Source organism: Pseudochaenichthys georgianus, chromosome 9 (genome assembly GCF_902827115.2).
Source record: "Pseudochaenichthys georgianus chromosome 9, fPseGeo1.2, whole genome shotgun sequence".
NCBI classification, from domain to species: domain Eukaryota; kingdom Metazoa; phylum Chordata; class Actinopteri; order Perciformes; family Channichthyidae; genus Pseudochaenichthys; species Pseudochaenichthys georgianus.
Genome location: NC_047511.1, coordinates 34,897,842 through 34,922,900, shown reverse-complemented (window position 1 = coordinate 34,922,900; position 25,059 = coordinate 34,897,842). Strand labels below are relative to the sequence as shown.

At 41.7% G+C, this 25,059-nt stretch overlaps 2 protein-coding genes across 3 annotated transcripts; one reads left to right on the top strand and one right to left on the bottom strand.

Annotated features, from left to right (window-relative positions):
• Window positions 1-151: 151 nt before the first annotated feature.
• Window positions 152-24,660, top strand: nol6 (nucleolar protein 6 (RNA-associated)). Its single transcript, XM_034090501.2, has 27 exons — window positions 152-313; window positions 406-712; window positions 1,058-1,267; window positions 1,387-1,503; window positions 1,606-1,785; window positions 4,818-4,986; window positions 5,134-5,268; window positions 5,420-5,583; window positions 5,702-5,822; window positions 5,946-6,004; window positions 6,100-6,201; window positions 6,293-6,408; window positions 6,685-6,862; window positions 7,086-7,208; window positions 7,551-7,699; window positions 11,008-11,083; window positions 11,675-11,815; window positions 11,959-12,076; window positions 12,318-12,472; window positions 12,647-12,810; window positions 13,085-13,237; window positions 13,353-13,450; window positions 13,572-13,696; window positions 20,694-20,783; window positions 20,902-21,102; window positions 24,036-24,137; window positions 24,291-24,660. The coding sequence occupies exons 2-27, from the start codon at window positions 674-676 to the stop codon at window positions 24,438-24,440; spliced, it is 3,435 nt and encodes a 1,144-aa protein (XP_033946392.1). The 5' UTR covers window positions 152-313; window positions 406-673; the 3' UTR covers window positions 24,441-24,660.
• On the bottom strand, window positions 7,692-11,050 carry LOC117452063 (E3 SUMO-protein ligase ZBED1-like). Of its 2 annotated transcripts, XM_034090508.2 has the most exons (3): window positions 10,994-11,050; window positions 9,224-10,803; window positions 7,692-9,075 (listed from the first exon to the last, which is right to left on the bottom strand). In XM_034090508.2, the coding sequence occupies exons 2-3, from the start codon at window positions 10,775-10,777 to the stop codon at window positions 8,524-8,526; spliced, it is 2,106 nt and encodes a 701-aa protein (XP_033946399.1). In that variant the 5' UTR covers window positions 10,778-10,803; window positions 10,994-11,050; the 3' UTR covers window positions 7,692-8,523. The 2 variants fall into 2 exon arrangements, with proteins under 2 accessions (XP_033946399.1, XP_033946398.1); XM_034090507.2 differs by having other exon boundaries at window positions 9,224-11,001.
• Window positions 24,661-25,059: the final 399 nt, after the last annotated feature.

Below are 25,059 nucleotides of genomic sequence, written 5' to 3'. Positions count from 1 at the left end.
AGTGATACATTTAAATATGTGTTGTGCATGTGTAACAACGAATTCATGCGTTGTGCCTTCATAAACATCTGCTGTTCATGACCCCTATATTACAGGAGTTTCTACTATTTGGTTCATAACATTTGTATCACTGAAGGTAGGCTAATAAGATAAACACTTCTTTGTATAATAACTACAGTTCAACAGCATTAACGAATCCATCCTCAAAACCATACTTTTAAATCAACAGATCCAATAAACACTTAAGTCCATTTAAAAAAGTGGTGGGGACAAGTCATAATCATCTGCTGCCGTCAACATCTGCCACAGATCTGTAGGTATTGGATTCAGAAAATAACAACTTAAGTTAATATATAAATAAATAAGTGTTTTACCGCATGAGGTTTTATTTGTATTTAACTTTAGGCATCCCTGGACCCCGACACATCAGTGCCACAAGAAGACTGTTCATGCAACCTATCTTGTTGAAGCCGGAACGAGTCTCGACCACGCTCGACATACAGTGAGCCAATCACATTTCACCCCGGCCACTCTTCCACCAATCAGCGGAATATTTTGCTATGTAGCATGTATGACTGACCCTGTGCACATGTGAGAGCGATATGAAGAGAAAGCAGTGTTGATCAAAACTTCAAAATACCGGATTTTTCCTCACATTGGAATCAGATCAGACATGAAAAATAAGCAACCTGTTGCCGACGACGCAGCAGAGGTAAGACTGCTGACATGTATTATGATTGTAGCTGCTAGGTGGCTAACTACCGCTTAGTTAACAAACGAGGCAGTTTACCTAGGGCTACACGGGTGCTGCTTGCATGCTTTTCCTGCAAATGGCCAACTACGTTACATTGTTGAGACTTAATGTGCACTCTTTAATCATAGAAATGCAGTGCTTTCCGGTAAAGCAACACACACTAGAACAAACGCTTCAATAACTACTAGTTAGTAGGCCCAGTGTGTATCGTATACCCTGATTATGATGCCTTACTAGTTATACAATTCAAAGTTGGATAAAACCGAGCTGCTGTTGATGCCACTGCATTTTGTTGTTTTACAGATGATTCCCCCCGAGAGTCATGAGGAGCAGGAGAACGCGGCTCCGTCTAAAGCTAAAAGGAGCAAACCCGAAGACGCTGGGGGGGAGGAGAGTGTGTATCATCCGGTGAAGCTGTCCCGGAGTGATCTGTACAAACCCCCCTCAGCAGAGGAGTTGAACCAGCTGAAAGAGGCAGAGAGTCTGTTTCACTGCAGCCTGCTGAAGATGCAGGTAAGACCTCTGACAAGGACAGAGAATGAAGTTGTGACTTAAGGGAAACCTGTCAAACAATAACACACAACCTTGCTCACGCTTGTGGTAAAATGTCTATAATCTATCACCAATAACAGATGGAAGAGTTGCTGAAAGAGGTGGCCCTGAGTGAGCGCAAGAAACAGCAAATCGATTCTTTCATTCAGACAGTCACCAAGCTGATCCAGACTGTACCAGAATCACCAGAGGTTGAGGTATGTAGTATTTCAACTTTAAGAAAAGCTTCATGAAAAGGCAAAACTTCCCACACTTTAACCTGTGACCTTATTTATCTCTTAATCTCTCTATATGTTCAGGTAAGTGACCTGTCATGGCTGTCCAGTGAAGTGAAGGTCCCTTTCCTCCTGGTGCCCAAAGCAACGAAGGGCAAGTTCCACATGGTGCCTCCTGCTTCTGTGGATCTGATCGGCAGCTACCCCCTGGGCACCTGCACCAAACCACGCATCAGGGTGGACCTGGCTGTCACTATCCCAGCTGTAAGTCTCCTGCCCCCTTTTATATTTTAATACATCACCTCAAGCCTTGAAAGCAATGTGCTATTACCAAGTACTGAATGCAATATAAAAATTGATTTATAATCAGGGGCGCACATAACCTTTTTAGTGAGTTACTCAGATGAGTACCAGGAGACAGCGTTTGGTACTCACTCCACACGAAGCATGGTCCTCCTCAGTGTCTCCTTCACTGTCCTCTATTTACACCTCTTGCATGCTAGATGATGATGAAGATGCACCTCCCTGTCCCTGTTTAAGCCTCCGATTTGCTTTCTCCAAAACGTGTTGCCAAAACTGTGAAGTCCTTGCATTTCCTGAGGCCAAGTGGAAAGATAAAATACTAAGAAATTATAACATGACTTGAAGTCATATCTGATTTCAGATGTGGGAAGTTATTCTATTAAGTACACTTATTCAAGTACTGTACTTAAGTACAATTTTGAGATATTTGTACTTTACTTGACTTTGATGCTACTTTGTACTTCTACGCCACTACAATTCAGTGGTAAATGGTGTACTTTTACTCCACTACATGTATTTAATACCAGTGTGCGAAAAAGCACACGTCCCACCGTCCGGGACGGGTTATTCACAATATCGAACAAGTAGATCTTTCAATTGACTTGTCCGATGGACAAGTGACGTTTTTCGCCCTTATTTATTGACAAATTATTGATAAATTCAGCTTACAAAAGGCAGAACTCATTCGCAAATTGTCCGTGTCCGCCATTGTTGTGGTGTTGCTCGTCGATTCCTAAGGCATCTCGCTGCTTTCTGTACTGTTAGACGGGGCGGGACGGGACGTGTGGCACTGCCGTTGCTTCCCAACCCTGCCAATGTGAGCAAAACTCGGTTCCGAGTAAGAACAAATAACAATTGTCCGGTACCGGGATTAATAAGAGTTGTGAGGACAGGAGGCGGAGGCCGATCCCGCGGACCGCAGCTCTCTCTCTATCCTCCGTATCAGCTGATCGCTGCACGGTGCAGCTCAGCGTCTCTCTCTCTCTCTCTCTCTCTTTCTACACACATAGCAGATCCGCTGCCCGTTTAACAGCCTCATATTTGTCAAACTTTCTTATGTTCTTTCTCTAACACGTAAACAAGGTTATTAAGCGTTTTAGCTCCTGTGTTGTTAATATTGACCGCCATTTCTTTTATGAAGTGAAACAGCCTCCCTGTCTGTGTCCTCGCGCTGTCCTCACATCCCCGGACCCCCAGACTCGGAGCAGCACAGGGATGTCAGTATTGTTTATGAAGCAGGGTATAGAAAGTACATTATTGAAATGAAAATACTTTTTATTTACTTTTACAAACAGTGAGTAGCTGGGCAGCTGCAGCATGTGTATTGCAGGACATGTTTTGGACAGACGGAGTGTGTGGTTGAACTCTGTCTCACAGGCAGGTTGCAGTTTAACATCAGAGGAGACTGGGCCAATTGTACATTCTCAAACTGCACCACTTGGAACTAACTAAACAATTATTTTTTATATAATTGTATTCAAAAACCGTAACAAAATTAAACAGTATGAAGTGATTTGTAAATAGGAATACAGATTTGACTTAATGTTTTCATAAATACATTTTTCTCCCAGTTTGTCATGGGACTTATTTGTATCCTCCCAAAGAACCGGAATCGAGAACCGGAAAAAAAACGGAATCGAAAAGCATAACCGGAATCGTTAAAATCCAAACGATACCCAACCCTATGTGTGATGCAGTAAAATATTACCGTTCACTTACGTTAACGGTGTCGTAAAAACCGTGGGAAAATGTAAAATACAATGCTGATCGATTTTTCTGGACAAGTGAAAAATGTATTCGGACAAGTAAATTGCCAAACTCACTTGTCCATGGTGACAACTCTCTAATAACTTTTTCTTACATTGAATACCTTTTAGTTACTTTACAGATCTGGATTAATGATGTGAAATATATTCAAGTCTAAAATCAGACTTTAGTTCCACCTGGAGTAAATTCACAAGCTACCGGTCATCAAGGGCCGGTGACGGCCGGCTTGATTCGCTGACGGCACCGACACCGGCCTTACTTTTTAATGTTTTTAAATCCCTCCGTTGACAATTTGCGTGGGCTGGTCTGGGTGAGATTCCAGGGCTGTTCTTTAGTCCCAGTCCGCCCCTGCCTGCAGTATACAAAGTCATTAACACTAGCTGCACCTTTACCAGCTTTGATAACACTTTAATGATCAATCATTATAAAACCTACCATATATATATTATTCTGAAATGGACCAATCTGCACAATGACTACTTTTACTGTCGCTACTTTAACTATATTTTGATGAGAATACTTTTGTACTTTTACTTGAGGAACATTTTGAATGCAGGACTTTTACTGTAACAGAGTATTCCTACACAAGATCTGATTTCAAACTCTTAAAACACCCCGAGTAAGTTTGCAACTGTGTGTTTTACTCCACTTTGTTGTAAACGAAACTGCAGCAGCTTGACCACAGAGCGTGAGCGTTGTGATCAGCTGATTTTGCTCCAGTGTTTGTGCGGAGCACAGAATGTGCACAGGGGAGTCTCCCACTGCAGCCAGTTGGCGGAGTTTTGGCACAATTCTGTTGTTCATACTGACGTTAACCCTGTCTGTGCACACGGTGAACAACTCTGTTGTCCGGTGATCTAAGCCTCTGCCTCCTGTAAAGCTTCACAGGTCCGTCGGTTATGTCCTGCGCGGCTCGGCCAGCACAGTACAATCAGTCATAGAAAGACAGAAGATTTTTAGCAGGGAGCGAAATGGCAACATAGCTGCTTAATGTCTTTGTTTTCCTTTACATGTCTAGAAGTTTACTTGAGTGTTGACAAGAAACACGTGTAGACAAAATATGTGTTTTGTTTGGATGTTTTGAGGTACGCAAAGGCGCGTAGTGACACAAGTGACGTCACGCAATTCAGATTTGTGCCGTACCTGCGTACCAGTTATGTGCACCCCTGTTTATAATATTAAAATAGAGACTGATTGTTTGTGGTGCCTCGTCTTTTTGTTATTAGGATGTCCTCCATCCAAAGGATGTTGTGAACCAGAGGTATCCGAGGAAACGGGCACTCTACCTGGCAGGCCTGGCACAGTATCTCGCATCTTCCTCTGAAATTGGAACCATGCGTTATTCCTGTCTCCATGGCAATCGACTCCGACCCGTTTTGCTGCTAACACCTCCAGGTATTTCACTTTTTGATTTTGTATAATTTATTTATTTACTGGAAGAGTTTAATTTCTAATTTCCTAATGTACACAATCCTTTAATCTCACAGTGTTTACAAGTTTGAGTTGTGATTGCTATATGTTATGTGTTGTCTGATATTTCAGGTAAAGACTCCTCCAGCTTCACTGTTAACATCCATGCCTGTCCGCCTCCTGGATTCTTCAAGCCCAGCCGTTTCCACCCGCAGAAAAATAATATCCGGACAGAGTGGTACAGTGGATTGCAGAACTCTCAGTCTGGTAAGATTGTTCATCTAAATATAATCAGCCATCACAATTTCACTGTCCCCTGCAATCACTCTCTTAGACAATGGTCATACGTTATTTATGATTGCATTTTCAGCAACAATCCAAAATAAATATCGTAATATTTGTTTTTCCTTTGTTGCAGAGGGCACCGAACCTCCCACCCCTCATTACAATAGCTCTGTTCTGGGGGATTTACTGCCCAGGCCGCACCTCCAGTTTCTTTCTGCTGTTGGCTCCCAGTGCTTCGCTTTTGCAGATGGGGTGGCTTTGCTCAAAGTCTGGCTTCGACAAAGAGAGCTCGACCAGGTAGGAGGCTTGAAAGGGTTCTCTGACTTGTTGAGAACTTTTTACATGTATTATGTATTAGTATTCTTACACCAATTCTCTGACCTCACCTTTGTATTGCTCTCTTAATGTCTTATAGGGCACTGGTTGTTTCAATGGATTCCTGGCTTCAATGTTGTTGGCCTATTTGCTGAACAGTCGCAGAATCAGCAACTCCATGACAGCCTATCAGCTGCTTCGAAACAGCTTGAACTTCCTGGGTAAGACATTTAAAACTCACTAAACATGATACATGTTATACAGTAGTTTGTCTTAGAGCAATTAGCTCGTATTGCTGTTTTGAATATCTTGCGACTCACCCAACTCCTAATTCTAACCCTCAGCATCTACAGACCTGACAGTGAATGGAATAAGCCTCGCCAAAGATCCTGACTCTTCCGCTGTGAGTTGTATAAACCAGTGCATGTAGTTTAACCGACACTTTTTCTTAACCTCCTCAATTAATCATATTCTTTCCTATTCTTCTTTTTCCTACAGCCATCTATGGAAGAGTTCCACAATGTTTTCCAGGTGGTGTTTGTGGACCCTTCAGGACATCTCAACATGTGTGCTGACATGACTGCTTGTACCTACAAACAGGTAAATACTGTAAAAACAAATGTGTGTAGATCATTTTTACACTGGTGAGATTAAACGGCACTCTATTGACTATTTATAATTTGGTTTTCAGCTGCAGCATGAGGCATCTGTGTCAATGCAGTTCTGGGACAACCCCACGGTGGATGGGTTCCACAGCCTCCTCATGACCCCCAAACCCATGATAAGGACAAGCGACCATGTCTTCCAGTATGGATCTTTTTAACAAATCAAAATCCTGTCACTTTTCTATTTACTAAATGAGCAGTCTTTTTTACACCTTCTCACACACGGACTACATTTATCACGGTTTATCACATGTGTTTACTGTTTCTTTGTTGTATCTGTCTAAAGATAGTTCATACACCCTCCTATCACCTAAATTATGGGTAATAATGTTGTTTTGGAAAAATACTGTTCGCTTTCATCACTAAAGTACGTTTTCTGGTCACATCATCTGTTTTGTGCTTTTCATCTGTTACTCAGGTTATGCGAGCTGGTAAAGCTTCAGTCCAGCTGTAAGAAACTGGACCTCCTCAGTGAGTTGATGGACCACAGTGGAGATTATGTCCACGCTGCGCTCCCCTTTATTCTGTCACTGCTACAGCAAGGACTGGGCCAAAGGATCAGCCTCCTCACCCACTCCCTCTCTCCTGACCCTGAGGTGGGAAACATTTTAATTCAGGGTTTACCAATTTCTGGCTTTGGGAATTGATAAGATTTGATCAATAACGATTCCATTACAATGGTGTCTTATAGATCAGATTCTTCTTCAGCAGTAATACTACTACTTTTAACACTATGTTTTTGACTCATAACTTGAGTTTGAACGTGCCTTACAATCATAAATCACTAAATGTTTGTGCTTTGTTTTTGTTTTATTACAGTGGTCTGTGGAGAGTGAAGCCCCAAAACACAAAGCCCAGCCTCCCCTCTGCTTCGGTTTGCTTTTAAAGCCAGAGCTGGCATCCTCTGTCCTGGAGAGAGGCCCACCTGCAGACAGCCCTAAGGTAAGCCACCTGTCTCTGTTTTTTGTGCGTGTTTTATTTTCCTAGATATCAAAAATGCTACAAAGGAGCCCATCTATATTAGTGTCTACTCTGTACTACATTGTACTTATGTTTTAGCATTCATAGACACTCAATTACTTATATTTTTGTGTGGCTTGAATATAAACTTATAAAAAAGCTTTTCTTATTGGGGGAAAAAGAGAAAAACTTGTCACATGATTTTATGGAATGAGTTCTTTCAAGTGGGTTGTCTTGTTTGTCAGTTTTTTTGTTTTAAAGTTGTTTTATTTTGTGTTGCAAGGCGTATGTTATGGTTAACAATAATAGTGTTTCTTCTGCTAGTCGGCTGAGTTCCGCCAGCTGTGGGGTTCTCGCTCCGAGCTGCGTCGCTTCCAGGACGGTGCCATCACTGAGGCAGTGCTATGGGATGGAAAGAGCATGTGCCAGAAACGACTGGTCCCCAGACAGATCATTACACACCTGTTACAGCTGTATGTATTTTATTTTTGCTTTACATACTGAGAGACACGATACACATTTTGTTCTGTTAATAATACAGTGGTTAGTTTGGTCAGTGAGTTTCTAGCTGTATTGTAAATGCACATATTAAGAATGCTATCTTGGTACAAAGGAACAAACCAGTGCTTTTTTTCCTTCATTTATTTTACAATTGAGATTTATCAGAATCAGAATACCTTTATTCGTCCCACAGAGGGGACATTTACATTTGTTACAGCAGAAAAAAGAGCCAAAGACAGCTAAAGATGGTTGTTTACCATGATTTGCTCCCCATCGACATCAGGACAGCAGATAGCTTACACACCTTCCGGCGCAGACTGAAAACTCATCTCTTTCGCCTCCACTTCGAGCAATAGAACTATTAACAAAGCACTTATATACTAATAAAGGACTGGTTTACCTAAAGCCAGTTGAGTAGCACTTGAAATGTTTTTGCTCTATGAAACCTGATGTACTTATATGATTCTGTTTTCTTCAAGTTTGTATTTTGTTGGGCGAACGCACTTATTGTCAGCTAAATGCAATATAATGTAATTTAAATGTAAGATTTAGATAGTTAGGTATTTGATTGCTGCTCAGCTCATTACAACTGCCGAGGGAAAAAATATCTAACCATTTGTCGACTAAAGAAATTCATATGTTTAGCGTTGCTTGCGCCTACAAATATAACACATCAACCGTGGAAAAGTACCTACCAGCTTCTTTTCCCATACTCTTGAAACATCTAATCAAAGGGTCAACCTGACACTACCATACAGTAACTATTCTCTAACATGAATATAGGTTGTCATACAAGTTATGCATTTCTGTTTACAAAGATCATCATGTCAACATGCTCTGGGGCCAGTCTTGTACGCATTTTTGCAAATGTTTGCCCAGACTCTGACAATAAAGACGGCAGTGATACCCCGGGTACACACAAATAGTGTCTCGCCAGAGTAGCCAGTTTGGGGAATCTTGGTCCATTTACCTTCCACCAGTCAAGGGGGTTTATGTCCAAAGAGGGCGCAATGTCTCTCAAATAGTAATCGACCTGAGCCTCAGAGTCTGTGGCATAGGAGGAACTGTAGTTGTCTCCTAGGAGCAACATCATGGTGTTTTTGGTGTCACTTCTCAGTTGGGAGGGCATAGCTGCCTCCTGGCTGATATCAGGTGTGACCAGGATCTCTTGGTGTTCATCCTTTAGGCCCACAGTAGTAGTCATCACATCTAATTTTGCAACCAGTTCGTGCAGTTTCACCTTTGCCGACAGTCTTCCTGTTGGTGTCAGAAAGCTGAGATGTTTGTGACGAGGGTCCAGCATAGCGGCAATCAGAGCTGGTTTGGAGGCGAGGCCATTCGAGTCAACCTGCGAACAATACAATTAAATTGATATAGTTATTTAAATGGAATGCAGATTGTTTATCATAATCAAATGTTGTTAGTTAGCACTTGTTCTGCTAAAATGATTTCAAAATATATTTCAGTCAGTAAAATATGATTTAGTTTATGCCTACCTCCATGTGATTTTGAAGTAGCTTTTGAACCTTCAGCTTGAACTCGGAGACTTGTTCCACATCGTTTTCTTTTGGCACCAGATGGGTCTGAATAAGGCTGAATGTGATCGGGTAGATGTTTGAAATGGACACTTCTGTCTCAGTAGATATCACTGTTGTCGCCCATTTCAGAGTTGCAAGCACAGGTGTGAAATTCTCAATTATTTGCCAGCAATCGTCTTCAATCTCAAGCATCTGGGCTTCCTGTCGGTTGGTGATTGTGCGATCGGAGAGCACCGCTTTAATTGGCCACCGTTGTTCCAGTAATCGTTCAAACATATCACAGATTGTGTCCCATCTAGCTTTGCTTGACTGGATAAGCTTGTGCTGTGGCAGACACATGTGAACTTGCTTTTGCTCCAAGGCTTCACATGCCTGCAAGTTGTGATTGAAGTGTTTGACTAGTTTCCCTGCGGAAACGATGATGCGGACCAAATCCTCACTCAGCCCAACACTGACTGCCAGCTGCAATGTAGTAGCAAAGCAAGTGGCATAGTCCCAGGTGACAGGGGGACACTCATGGGTGAACAGAATGCCTTGTGTGTCGTTATGAACACATGCAGTCACTTTCCCATCAATACCCCAGGTTTCCACAGTGTTAAAAAGCCTTTCTGTGACACTGTCTGTAGAAGTGTGGCTGTCGGGCGATAGCTTGTGTGTCTGCAGCACAACTGACCTGCCCTGCCAGTCTTCTGTTATGAATGAACAGGAAACTGTAACATATCTCTGAAATGGGAGGGCTGTCCAGAAGTCAGCAGTGAGAGACACTTTCTCCACTTTACCAAGCTGCACTAGAAGCTCCTCTGCTTTCTCCTGGAAATGTCCTTCTATAAGGCGTACAATATCTTCAGCAGGTGGCATTTTATAAGTATGCACAGTGTATGCAAGTAGCTCACGGAAACCATCACCTCTAATCAGGCTGATGGGAAGCATGTCCTTCTCAATCATTCTGGAGATGAGCTCAGTCACCTCTGTGTGGGCTGCGACCGACACACCAGCATTGGGCATAGAAGAAGAAGATGAAGATGGACCTTTATTAATCCCCCGAAGGGGAGATGCAGTGCCTTGGTGGTTGTTTTTGATGTGGTACATCATGTTGGTGGTGCTGCTCCTGTACTTAAGCTTTGTGTCGCACATCGTACAGTGAACCTCGTCGTCCACTCTAACGAAAATGTCCCACACAGAGCTCCTCTTCGGGCGCCTCTTCACTCCGCAGTCACGCTCAGTGGGGTTTGCATTCATGATATTTATGTTGGAGGACATAATAGCAACCTGCATTATTTCCGAATTAGCGGTACTCTCCTCCTCGAGGCTCTGAACACGGCATATGACCGGTTTCTCGTCTTCGTCCAGCGGTGCGGTGGACGCATGGTGTCTGCTCATGTGGCTAATCATGGTGCTGGTAGCTCCTCCGCAGTACTTCAATGTAGCGTCACATTTCATGCAGCGGACAACCTTCCCCTCTTGTTCAAAGCAGTCCCACACAGAGCTCCGTCTCCTGCTCGCACGCTTCATTGTTTATTCAGTCAGAGGACTAATATCTGAAAATGCATGTTAGGTTAGCAAGCTAGCGTTAGCAAATTGTACGCCAACTCGCAAAATCGGTCTGTTGGCTAATAAAAAGCCAACATGCGACCAGTTTCACTTCGGCATTGCCCTAACAGATGTACAGTGAGGCGAATGTGTGTTTGAATTTCTTGCAAACTCGTTTTTATAAAGAAAATGATATACCTATTATCCACCAGGCATGCAGATATCCCCGAAAGTGCTATACGGTATGTGGGGGCGCTGTTGGATGACGTCATCAAAACAGGAAGTGAGGTAATCTGCTTTTCTTTAATGGCGAATCGCTTCCACTTGGAGCATAAACGCCACCTACTGTTGTTTTATGTAATGTTCATACTAAATCCTTGTCCTCAGACCAGTGTTTTGAGGAACTTGAAGATCAGCTTGTTTACTTCATTTCTTGATTTACTTTCGTATATTGCCTTGAAATCCATGTCCTTGATGTTAAAAGGTAATGCCAAATCGTTTAGGCTTAGACAACACATACAATATAAAACGATTGTGTTATTCATTAAAAACATGCAGAATTGAGTTTTTCATTTGTTGTGCTATGTTTATCCAAAAAGAAGATCCTGCATCTTTTTTAAATGCTATTTGTATTTAATTCATTATTGTTAATTACATTTAGTAGTTTTTGTTCTTGTTGGAACATACATTTAATTAATGGTGTATTACATGTGCATTTTTGAGTTTCTTGCTTACTTATTTAAATGGTCTAGTCCACCAGATGGGAGATTGTTGTTGCTGTTTCCTCTTATAGTATTAATCGTGTGTGTGTGCGTGTGTATGCATATATATATATATATATATATATATCAAGTTACTGACGTGTATTGTATTCTGCAGGTGCCTAGTACTGGAGAGGAGGAGAGTTTACTGGTTGTTCAGTCCTATGATGACCTGAGTAGAAAACTGTGGAGGCTGGAAGGTCTGCCTCTCTCCATCACAGCAGTGCAAGGAGCCCACCCTGCACTCAGATACACACAGGTAAAGCTCTTGTTCTTGACATCATACTGCTTTTATTACTGTAGTAGTAGTGAACGTTAAGTAATTTCTCCTAATTTGAATTAATATTATAAATTGTGACTTTGACGTTAGGACCGCTCCAACATTTCGTTTGTGCCTTGCAGGTCTTTCCTCCTGTGCCACTCAAGATGGACTATTCCTTCTTTGACAAAGAAAAGACTTCCAGATCATTGGTGCCAAAAGAAGGCAAACCCTGCCCTGCTTACATCACCCCTATCACAGGTAAACACCTACCACTACTAGCAAATACTTAGGAGTTTTAACTCTTGTTTAATCAGTTTAAAACTACATCTAACTTATTTTTATTTTTTTCGTGTATTGTATTCATTTCTGTAATTTACCTGCTATGTGACAACCATGTATTCAAAGTAGGAATACCCATAGGTCCTTAACCACAGATATTAAGCTATTGGAACTCATGTTGATATGCAAACTAATATCATTGGTAACCCTGCTTTTGCAGTGATCTGTCACATGGAGGGGAGTGGAAAGTGGCCACATGACCGCTTAGCCATTCGCCACATCCGAACCGCCTTCCACATCCGCATGGGAGAGTTACTCAAGAAGCACCATAATTATACATGCAAGCCCTGCCCTACACACCTAGATGTCTGGAAGGTATATTTTTGAGTTTGTGTAGAGGTTGCGCACTTATCTGTAATTTGACTGTGGTTTTTGTTTTGAGGAATCTAATTATACGTTTGTGTTATGTCTAGGAAAGTTGTTTTCATAGAGTTTTTCTACGTATTCATTCATCTATGCTAGCTAATTCAAATATTTTTGTGCATCCAGGATGGCTTGGTGTTCCGCATCCAGGTTGCTTACCATCGGGAGCCTCAAGTGCTGAGGGAGAGTGTGAATGCCGTGGGGCTGCTGGTTGTTAGGGACAACGAGAAGGCTCAGGCTCTGGAGATGGCCACAAATCACAAGCCGATACTCACCAGCACATTGCATGGGTAAAACTAAAACAGTGACACAAAGCAATATCTGTGTGTTTGTTTTGGTAAAGCAGGGTTGTTGTGCTCTTACAGGTTACCACACTATTTTCAACCTTACATGTTGCTGATATAATAACACATGATACATTTTTATTGGTTCTAAATGTTCACTTTAGTCAACCTTTGGTCAACATATTTTTGCCTCTTTCCTATTTTATTTAGCTTGCTCTGCATGCACAATTATCTCATTTTGTTTTGCTCCATCTTATACATATCATCTTGGTCTCGTTAGTCTCCAGCAGGAGCACCCGTGTTTCGGGGCAGTGTGTCGCTTGGCCAAGCGTTGGCTGGGGGCTCAGCTCTTCAGTGAAGACGTCACAGAGGACACAGCAGACCTGCTGGTGGCGTCCCTCTTCCTGCAGCCCGCACCCTTTACTCCTCCTGGGTAACTACCAGTTCTACTTTTTAATAAATTGTCAAACTCATTAGTGGACACATTGTTTTGTCACTTCTCTTTGTTCGTTCAGTAGGTCATGTCAATATATTTCTGTCTCCCTCAGTTCTCCTCAGGTTGGCTTCCTTCGTTTCCTTCATCTGCTCGCCTCCTTTGACTGGAGGAACAACCCGCTGATAGTCAACCTCAATAACCAGCTTGCAGGCAAGCTCTCACACCCCCTTTCCCTCGGTGACACGCAAACAAATACACCTCTGACCTCTTTTTATATACACACTGAAAGAACGCAATGTTAAGTTGTTGTACACCTCTCTGTCACGTGCAGTCTCCGACTACACAGAGATCAAGAATGACTTCATGGCCTCCAGGGAGTCTCTGCCTGTCATGTTTATAGCTACGCCTAAAGAGACGAAACAATCCATGTGGACCAAGAAAGGACCCACTGTACAGGTCAGTGGAACAAAATACAAGCACTCAACACTCGCTCAACAACACATTTAATAGAATAGGACTCAACTGAATTTGAAAAATGCTTATTGCAGAAGAAAAGATCGAATCAAATAATAATATGCAATCAAATAGATCACAAGTTTATAGATTTTTTTACCCTGTTTGTTTTATGTTGTAACACACAGAGAATCACAAACAACGGTGTAGAAAAGAGTTGCATGTTCTTGGCAGATGGCAGTCACATAGTTTCCCGATCCTTGAGCCTTTTCTGAGTGCACACTGGTCTCCTGGATCACACTGAAAATATATAACACCAAAATAAATTGTTTAACTGAAAGATAATAAATACTTTTTAAACAGACTGAATAGGTTGATTTAAGTGATTTAGATCATTGCACATGGACAGATTTGTTACATTACATACCACAGACAGATAGCCATGCTTTTTTCTTAGAGCTGGAAATGGATTGTTCTGTAGTCTTTCCAAAACTCCATGTAAATCAATGATCTGAAAAGGCAGACATTTTATGAATTACTTGAAGGAATTTAAGAATATCAGCAGAACATCAAATAAGAAACAACATTTTGACTAGCACTTGTGCTTTGGGAGACTATCAGGTGTAGCTCACCAGTTGCCTTTCATTGCTGTCCTCTGTCGTGGTGAAATAAGTGAAGTGTTTGGTTTTGTATCCCCCTGTTTGGCTGTAGAAGAGTCCAGTGGCATACAGTACTGAACAGAAAAGGGGAACACGGCAACTTCCCATCGTGCGTCGTTGACCCAGATAAACTTCCTGTGCTATAGCACCTCACTCCCTCTGCAAGCCCAACATTAACACTGAGCCTCCCCAGCATCCTCCTTTTATACCGGTGGCGGAGAACAGGAACTTTGTGCTCTGTGACGTCTTGACAGAGACGTCATTATTTACTCCTCACAATGCACAAGATCATTTCAATTTTACTTTATTTGGTGGCACAGGGTGCATACATCAGCTATTGTTGAATAAACAAGAGACCTTCAAGGACTAGCACACATTTAAATCGTTTTAAAACAAATAGCTGGGTCGAGTGAATGTTCCTGGCTCAGTGTTATTATTGTTGTCGCAATACCTCTGAATGGCCACTAGGGAGCAGGAGGTGATGGTAAACATAACGGCCCAATTCCAAACCACACCCTAGCCACTCCTGTCTGTAGTCACACTCGCAGCTTAATGAGGCTCCCTTCTTCCAGGTGGAGGGAGTAAATACAGCGGCAAGCTTTGGGATGAACTCCCCTCTCCAGCTGAAACAGGAAATGCCATAATACGTAACAACGGTTTCAAATTAGCATCTCTTGGATTAAAAATAACAAAAAGAAAACTCTAAAAATCTTTTATGGCATATCTTTTTTGTAAACATATTTTTGTCTTAAAATCTGATGTTTATAAGCCGCCTAGTTTTAGCAAAAATCTGTGTAAACCTTTACCGTTTTTTAGAATAGACATGAGTAACTTATTCTAAGTTTAAACAAATACGAGGTAACCATGAAGTTGTTATCATCTGTATGAAGATATGAAATAGCTCTTGTTGTGCAGTTTATCAATGAATGTTTCCACGGAACTGTTTGTAAACACAAACAGCGTTGAGTCCGGTCAGGTAGTACAGCAGCGGCCGGATTTTCACTTAGCGAGCTAACTTCAGGGAAAACTCTGGGTTTCCGGTCCTACGACGCTGGTTCACTTCTTACCAGAGGTGGGAGTAAGTCCTACATGTGCAAGTCATGAGCAAGTCTCAAGTCTTGACCTACAAGTATCAAGCAAGTCCCAAGTCACTGTGATGAGAGTCAAGCAAGTCAAGTCATTGCTCAGGTCAAGCAAGTCAAGTCATACGAAATTCTGATGAATAAGCCCAGATTCCGCATTTAAATCGGTTAAAAGACAGTGGTTATGAACATGGATTCAACCCACACTATGATCTTCATTACATACACGGTCTAATTTAGACCGATGACAATCATATTAGATTCATATTAACCCTAGAACTACAGACAATATAGCTAGGACTCAATCAAAAAGCCTGTTCAAAAAGGCAGAATTCCAGGTAAGAAAATCGTATATGGCATTTGCCATTACACATATTTAATTTAAATGTCTGTTAACACTAGAACCGCCAACAGCGTCAGTACATAGATATCATTTTCAAATCATTTAATTTGTTCCTCTTCATAATTTCCTTAGAAACTAAGTAGGACGATTTAAAACTCAGTTAATTGGGTTAATTCAGTTTATAACAGATAACAGATCAAAAAGTTCAGATTAATTTTACAATAAATCAAGGAATGATGCACTTCTACAAACAAAAACAACATAATTAAAACATTTAAACAAACTACTAAAAGTAGATAAACTACATTATTCAAAAGTTTACAGTAACTTCTGATAATAACACAGGGGAAATAAACGAGGCATCTCTTTTTCTCTCTCTCTCTGTTTTGTCTTCTCTTTGCAATGCTTAATCGATTTGAAACCAAGTCTAACGTAGCTTAAAGGTAACGTTAGCTTTCTAGCTAACACAACACATGCACGTAGCCTACCTTTCTCTGTGGTTTTTTTTGTAGTGACGAATGAAGTTGGATGTTGTGGTGGTCGTGTCACTGGTCTTTATGCTGCAGACCCTGCATACCGCTGTTCTCTTCTTATTACCTTATTACTTCTTCTAAACTTCACTATTTTTGGAGTAAAGCTAGCCGCTGCCATGTTAACTGACACTCCTGCCTTCTAGTGGGTTGCCAGGTTTGCGCGCATGGCGCTATAATCACCCAATCACGTTTTTGAAAAAACTAAACGTAATATCTCACTACAAAAACAAACGCAAATATTTAATTTTAAACAGTCAAGTCCTTTCAAGTCATCTGTCTCAAGCTTAAGTCAAGTCTCAAGTCATGAATGTCAAGTCTTTTATCAATGTTAGTCAAGCAAGTCTCAAGTCAAAAAATATGTGACTCGAGTCAAGTCATGTGACTCGAGTCCCCACCTCTGCTTCTTACCGGGCTAGATCTCCATGGTAACTTATGCTGAACGGCTAACCTGCTCCGGAGCATCAACTCAGTGAAAGCACCGCCTGCTGACCAATCAGAGCTCAGTGTGCGGAGTTTAAAGCTATCGAGTCATATTACAGGATAAAGGAAATACAGAAAAATTGCTGTTGCAGGAAAGACGACCGGCAAAAATCAACTGACTGTGAACGTGAAAATTAATAGAATATCACCTCCCATCTTCAGAGCAATCTGATTATTATAACATTAGCGTTAAGAAAGCTTATTTAAATATCTGCCACAACATAAGTAACCGGATCAAACATTACGTACAGTTCGCGGCACTGTGAGTGCAGACTTCGATGTGTCACATTATCATTCATATCACATCATAATGTATCATATATTTCCTTATCTGAGTCAGCTGAGCCGTATCTGGCCGTGCAACACTTACAGTGTCACATACTGTATGCAGAAGTATTATTTTAAGCAACACATTAAAGGTGGGGTAGGTAAGTTTGAGAAACCGGCTCGAGATACACTTTTTGTTATATTCCATGGAATGCTCTTAAGATCCCGATAGCAATGAATATCCTACGTGCTTTGACAAAAAATCCATAAAAAAATGTCATCTGTGGAAGCCGTAGTACTGTAAAAAGCACGACCAATCATTTTAGCCGGCCCGGCTAAAATAACTGGATGGCCTATCAGCCTTCCATCTGTGCATAAACTTATCTTGTGCCCTCATTGGTCATGTGCGCGTTCGTGTGTGTTGGAGGAGGGGCTCTGTAAGTGTAGCGCACTCGAGCTGGTTTCTCCAACATTACCTACCCCACCTTTAAGTTGACGAAACACTCGAGTCAAATGTAATTTAAAGTCAGATCCACAGTGATATCATAAACCTGTTAATGTACGCATTCAAACACTTTCTTTTTACCAGCTATATTCACCTTTTATCCTGGATAAAGTGTTTAAGTCATGGATGTTTAACTTCTTAATTTGTCTAATATTATAGTTCACTTTTCATTCAGGAAATGAATGCTGCACTGTCAGTACGCTTCTCCATGTTTGTGATTGGTCAAATGTTGATAACCCCGCCCCTTTCATGTGAACGCGCACTCAGTCGGACAGAGAAACCCTGGCTTGAGTTACCGAGTTGATAACCAGCGTCGTAGGACCGCTTAGCGAGAGCGCGTTTGTTTTGGATTAGGTAAGCCGGGTAACTCAAACATATCCAGGGTATGTTGAACTGGATTCGTAGTACAGGCCTCTGGTGAAGTCAGGACCAATGCAGACTGGATTCGTAGTACAGGCCTCTGGTGAAGTCAGGACCAATGCAGACTCGCTGTTTGAGGGCTTGATAACCCACTACCCCGTCACACTCGTTGGTTTGGAACAGCACTTAATATGGCAGACCCTCCGCGAATGGAGGGGTAGTGTGTAGGGGCAGTTTGGAATTGGGCCAACATTTGAGTTCCTTTTCACAAAGATCATTATTGGTTTAAAAATTGCATTTAACATTTCTATGATAAATGATAATGGGTTATAATCTCATTAACTGTAAACCAAAAAACAGTCATGACTAGTTTAAATGTTGGAAAAAATGGGTTATAGGAAACCCTTTCAGTAGGAAGAAAGTTGCTTTAACTAATTAAATACCTTTTACCAAAGCCTAAGGAGATTAAGGCATAACATTTGCTAAAAATAGTGCAAATGGCATAATAGTGATGTCGAATTTCATAAAGAACATTTATTGGACAACTTCATGCATTGATTTTATATTGTCAAAAATGACAAAGACAAGAATCTTCAAACATTTTGCAGGTGTATAGATTTACTTGAGAGCCATAAATATTAGATCCAATATAAGACACGGATCAACGTCAAGCCCATATTCAGGTTAGCCCTGTACCCACATTCATTTACTTCAAGTCAGAAACACTGGCACATGACCTTGTTTGGTTCCAGCTGTAAATGTAATTACGTTTTTGCACTGATACAAAAAACATATGGGTGTACTTTCATCATACGTGTTGACAAAATACAGTAGGCGGCTCCTTGTAATACAACAATTGCTGGAAATCGCTCTATATAATGGTGTTCATGTTGTTATTGTCTTTTTTCGTGTCTGGAATTGCTGTTTGTATTTTCTGTGCCCTGTGAAAGTGGCTATTGAATATGCCAGTGCTGATGTTACATTACATTATTACATGTTACTTGTTAGACGCTTTTATCCAAAGCAACTGACATACTCAATACTGTGGGCAATCCCCACAGGATAGAGATGTTAAGATTCACCGATTCGCATCGGTGCACCGGCATAAACGTTCAAGATGCGAGTGCACCGGTTGAAAGAGTGCACATCGGCTACAGTTTGGGTTGAACCGGGTTGAACTCGCGATGCATCGATTGCGTAGCGTCTTTGCATAGGTAAAAAACCGATTCATTCATATAAAATCCCCTCATCTTGTCAACGCTCAGCAGAGACGATCTTTGATATTTGCTTCGCCACTACGGAGGCCGAGAGTCTCAGTTATCAACACACACGGAAGTTGAGGAGAAAGAGAAACACAGCGCACCGAAAACTACCTACAAATCAAACGTTTGGCAACACTTTGGATTGTTCAAGAAAGACGGTGTAATAGTCCTTTATGCTCTATAGTTGACCGCAGGTCATGGAGAGTAATAAGGTATCCGTAGACCTTTGTATGAGGTATCTTTATTACTTAACAGGTCTACAGCCATGATACATAGATCCGTCCTAGATGCGGGCTTGCATACACACAGTATCACTCCGCAGCCGCACCCCATCAGTAACGTCCTGATGGTATATGTGCGCGGCACTATATACTACAGACGGTCAACTTGAAAAATCGCTCGCAAATTGTTAACGATGCCGAGCCGCTTTAAAGTACACAAGTAGTACGAGGAACTTAGCGACGCACATAAAGAGGCGACATGGGGTCTGCGGCTGAAAAGAGAAACCTGAAAGTTAGACTATGAGTTAAATCACTCAGTGAGGTGTTCTGTCAGAGAGAGTGGTGTTTAGTTTACAGCAGCCTGTGACGGCCAATAATAATTTAAATGTCTTCCTTACTGTAAGCAGTTATGAAATACCTGTTTGTGAAAGGTTATTTGTATTCTTTATTGTTCATATGGAACCCACTGCTTTCTGCTCACTGGTGAGTTAGCCTATGAATGAGTGTTAAGCACATCAGGCTGGCAGCTGTATGGGCATGGCACTATGGTAGCTGTTATTAGCACATTGTTAATCATGAGCAATGCATCCTTACATTGTTTTACTGTGAGGTGTTATATCAATCAATGTTTATTTATATAGCCCAATATCACAAATGTTACATAATACAATTGTACTGTACTCTGGAGAGCTTTTAAAGGTAAAAAAGTAAACGGCATGATGAGATGTGCAGTACCAAATATGTAAAGCACTTTTTTGTTAATGTATGATTTGCTGCATATATAGTAAGGAATAAAACAAAAATCCTCTGTCGTACCATATTGAAGTATCATTATTTTTGCATCGTGTTGACTCGCATCGTATCGCACCGAATCGCATAATGTTGAATCAAATCGTATCGAACTGTATCGCAACAGGGGTGAATCGTATCGTATCGCATCGCCTGGTGTTTAAAATGTATCGTTAATGTATCGTATCGTGGCAACGTATCGAGATGCGCATCGCATCGGCCTCAGTGATGGAGATGCACATCCCTACCACAGGAGCAATTTGGGGTGAAGTGTCTTGCCCAGGGACACAACGACATGCTGACTGCAGTGGGGTTTGAACCTGTGCTCCCCTGATCCGAACACCAATGCACTATCCACTGCCTCCCCATGATGTATAGCTTTAAAACCACAAATGAAGGGTTATATATTACATGATATGACCTTTCAGAATATCTTCAGTGAATACGAAATGCTACCAAGTGTAACCATAATAGTGTTGTATTTTGTGTGTGTCTTCAGATGCTACAGCGTGTGGTGATGGTGGCAGCAGAGAGTCTTAAATTACTGGAACATCAGTTGATGGACAGCAACCAGACACAAGATGTCAGGGTGAGTAGAAAGCAGTTCAAGTGTCTCATTTACTATTATCTTCATGAATATCCTACTATCGGAATGAATTTGGTTAGAATATTTCTGCCTTGTGATGCATTCGTCTGTGATTGTGCAGGTGGTCATGCGCCCTCCGCTGGATGCTTACGACGTGCTGATTCAGCTGAACCCCAAGCAGGTTCCCCTGCTCGTTCAGGCAGTGGACCCCCCCACTGTCACCTTCAGCAGGGGCGCCATCGCCGGCAGTGCGGGCCAGACTGGAGGGGCCTTGCCTGTCGTGGACTACAACCCTGTGACCCTCTACTTGGCAGAGCTCAGAGTGAGTGTTGTCTGTCGGGGATAATCTTGTGTTAAAAAGGATGTGTGGTGGTAATGAGGCCTCTTTGACACGGGATGTGGAAGCTATGCAGCAGGATTTGCTCATGCAAGTCGCAGCTAGGCTATTCAGGAACAAAGTCAATTCTTTGTGACATCCAGCAGCTTCCTGACATTAAAAATGAAATTCAGAGAAGAGAAATACCAAGAGGGTTCTTACATTGTTCACAAAACGGATAGATTTCCTAAAAACAAAGTCAGCAACTTCTTCAGATTGTCCTTCAACTTGTCCTTACACTCTGGTGCACCATTAAGCATGTTTAATGGCCAGGGTCTTTCCTTGTTGTCGAGTAATGTGAACAAATAGGGCCTCTCCGTTTCCTTATTTCTGCTTTTTCTCCAATGATAGTGTGATAAATAAGACACAGGCTATGTTATGACGCTAAGACATATCTTCTTTTTTTTGCAGTGTATGAAAAAGTCTACACTTACACTTAATAATGATGAATCATGCAATCAATCCTAGAGTTAATAACAAGACCAGTTTAACCAGAAGTTAAAGTGTTAAAGTAAACTTTATATCTGCCCGCCTTCTTACTGGGAAGAGACGTTATGACAACATCACACCCGTTTTGGCAGATCTTCATTGGCTTCCTGTCAGTTACAGGATCCAGTTCAAGTACACTGAATACAAATATAAATGCAACACTTATGTTTTTGCACCCATCTTTCATGAGATGAACTCAAAGATCTAAAACATTTTCTATATACACAAAATAACCATTTCTCTCAAATATTGTTCACAAATCTGAAAAAATCTGTGATAGTGAGCACTTCTCCTTTGCCGAGATAATCCATCCCACCTCACAGGTCTGGCATATCAAGATGCTGATTAGACAGCATGATTATTGCACAGGTGTGCCTTAGGCTGGCCACAATAAAAGGCCACTCTGAAATGTTCAGTTGTATCACACAGCACAATGCCACAGATGTCGCAAGTTTTGAGGGAGCGTGCAATTGGCATGCTGACAGCAGGAATGTCCACCAGAGCTGTTGCCCGTGAATTGAATGTTCATTTCTCTACCATAAGCCGTCTCCAAAGGCGTTTCAGAGAATTTGGCAGTACATCCAACCGGCCTCACAACCGCAGACCACGTGTAACCACACCAGCCCAGGAGCTCCACATCCAGCATGTTCACCTCCAAGATCGTCTGAGACCAGCCACTCGGACAGCTGCTGCAACAATTGGTTTGCATAACCAAAGAAATTCTGCACAAACTGTCAGAAACCGTCTCAGGGAAGATCATCTGCATGCTTGTCGTCCTCATCGGGGTCTCGACCTGACTCCGGTTCGTCGTCGTAACCGACTTGAGTGGGCAAATGCTCACATTCGATGGCGTCTGGCACGTTGGAGAGGTGTTCTCTTCACGGATGAATCCCGGTTTTCACTGTTCAGGGCAGATGGCAGACAGCGTGTGTGGCGTTGTGTGGGTGAGCGGTTTTCTGATGTCAATGTTGTGAATCGAGTGGCCCATGGTGGTGGTGGGGTTATGGTATGGGCAGGCGTATGTTATGGACGACGAACACAGGTGCATTTTATTGATGGCATTGTGAATGCACAGAGATACCGTGACGAGATCCTGAGGCCCATTGTTGTGCCATTCATCCACGACCATCCCCTCATGTTGCAGCATGATAATGCACGGCCCCATGTTGCAAGGATCTGTACACAATTCCTGGAGGCTGAAAACATCCCAGTTCTTGCATGGCCAGCATACTCACCGGACATGTCACCCATTGAGCATGTTTGGGATGCTCTGGATCGGCGTATACGACAGCGTGTTCCAGTTCCTGCCAATATCCAGCAACTTCGCACAGCCATTGAAGAGGAGTGGACCAACATTCCACAGGCCACAATCAACAACCTGATCAACTCTATGCGAAGGAGATGTGTTGCACTGCGTGAGGCAAATGGTGGTCACACCAGATACTGACTGGTTTTCGGACACCCCAGACCCCCCCAATAAAGCAAAACTGCACGTTTCAGAGTGGCCTTTTATTGTGGCCAGCCTAAGGCACACCTGTGCAATAATCATGCTGTCTACTCAGCATCTTGATATGCCACACCTGTGAGGTGGGATGGATTATCTCGGCAAAGGAGAAGTGCTCACTATCACAGATTTTTTCAGATTTGTGAACAATATTTGAGAGAAATGGTTATTTTGTGTATCTAGAAAATGTTTTAGATCTTTGAGTTCATCTCATGAAAAATGGGATCAAAAACAAAAGTGCTGCATTTATATTTGTGTTCAGCTTACTTACTCATTGCATGGACTGGCACCACACTGTCTGAGTTGTTGCACCCCCATGCCCCTGCTAGAGCATTGCGATCAGCTCAGCAAAATATGTTGGTGGTTCCTCGGTGCAGGAAAAAAACCCGAGGTGACAGGGCTTTCAGTGTTGCAGCTCCCAGACTCTGGAACAGCCTCCCAGTACATATCCGGACTGCTAGTCGATTGAACTTTTTAAATCTCAGCTAAAAACTCACCTCTTTGCACTGGCGTTTAACACTAGTTGAACATTACATTTTTACATTTGTATGTGTTTTTTATATGTTTTCTAGTTATTTCTATGTTATCATGTTTTTAATTATTGTTTTATTATTGTACTCCCATTGTGTTATTTAATATTGTAGTTATTGCCTGTACAGCACTTTGGTCAACTAAAGGTTGTTTTAAATCTGCTATATAAATAAATAAAGATTGAGATTATATCTAACTGAGGATTCGATTTTCCCTTGCTTTTCTTGTCCTGGCGTGTAGTTCTGTTTTGAATAAAACTTTCCCTTGACTTTTTGCCTAGAGCACTGCAACACAATATGTTATGTCACACTTGTGTCCTGAATGTCTACTCATCATATTACCTAATTTATTTCAGGAAGCTTTCGGGGACCTGGCCCTCTTCTTCTGTGACCCGCATGGTGGAACAGTGATCGCAGTTTTGTGGAAGCCAAAGGCTTTCATGCCAACACCCTTTAAGGTAAGCCTATAGATGTCCTCCATCTATAACAAGCTTTATCTAAGTAAAAACAGCTTGCTTTGTTGCATCATGTGTCCTTAGTTCCTTCATCCTCCTCTTGTCACACGTCAGCATCAACCTCTCTCCTATGTTTTACTTTTTCCTTCCTCACAGACGTCACAGCTATCAGCTCGGAGCGTGGAGGTGACTGGAGATGAAGCAAAAACCATTCCTAACGTTGAAGCAATACTGGAGGACTTCTGCGTCATGGGAAAGGGTTTGATCAAATCAGTGGAAGCCAGGACTGAAAAATGGTCATTTTAAACGTAGTATTTTCACCAGGTACATTACAGTGCATTACAATATCTTTGTTTTTGTTTGTGCCTGACTTGAAAAATTCAAACAATGGAAACATAAAGACATCTTGGACATTTTGTTAACGATATTATAGGTTAATACATTTGCTGTTAAAGATGAGCCAGGTGATTTGTTTTGTTGATGCAATATCATGTCTAATAAATGCTTATCTACACTTTTTGATTCATATTTGATCCCTTTGCCTTCTTTCTTAATCAGTAGATGACATTTGATGAAAGTTTGGCAGATTGGACACTACAGTGACTGACTTTTAGCTCTCACATTTTGTTCTGGAAATGTCCATGCTCCAAATTATAGCACTTCATATATTTATTAGGACTAAACCAGTTTATGTCTATGCTTGTCGCTTCTGTTAATTAACGTTCATGAAACGGATGTTGTCAGCCTTCCCGACCTCTGTGACGATAAACAGGCTTGTGATGCAACACAACCGTTTTTGCTGGTTATTCGCAGTGTGTAAATAGACCGAATATACTTACAGAACATAATGGGTACATTCAGTTAAACTGCTTTTATTCCTTGGTTTGACAATAAGTCATGTACATGGACGTGTGTGTTTTAAATC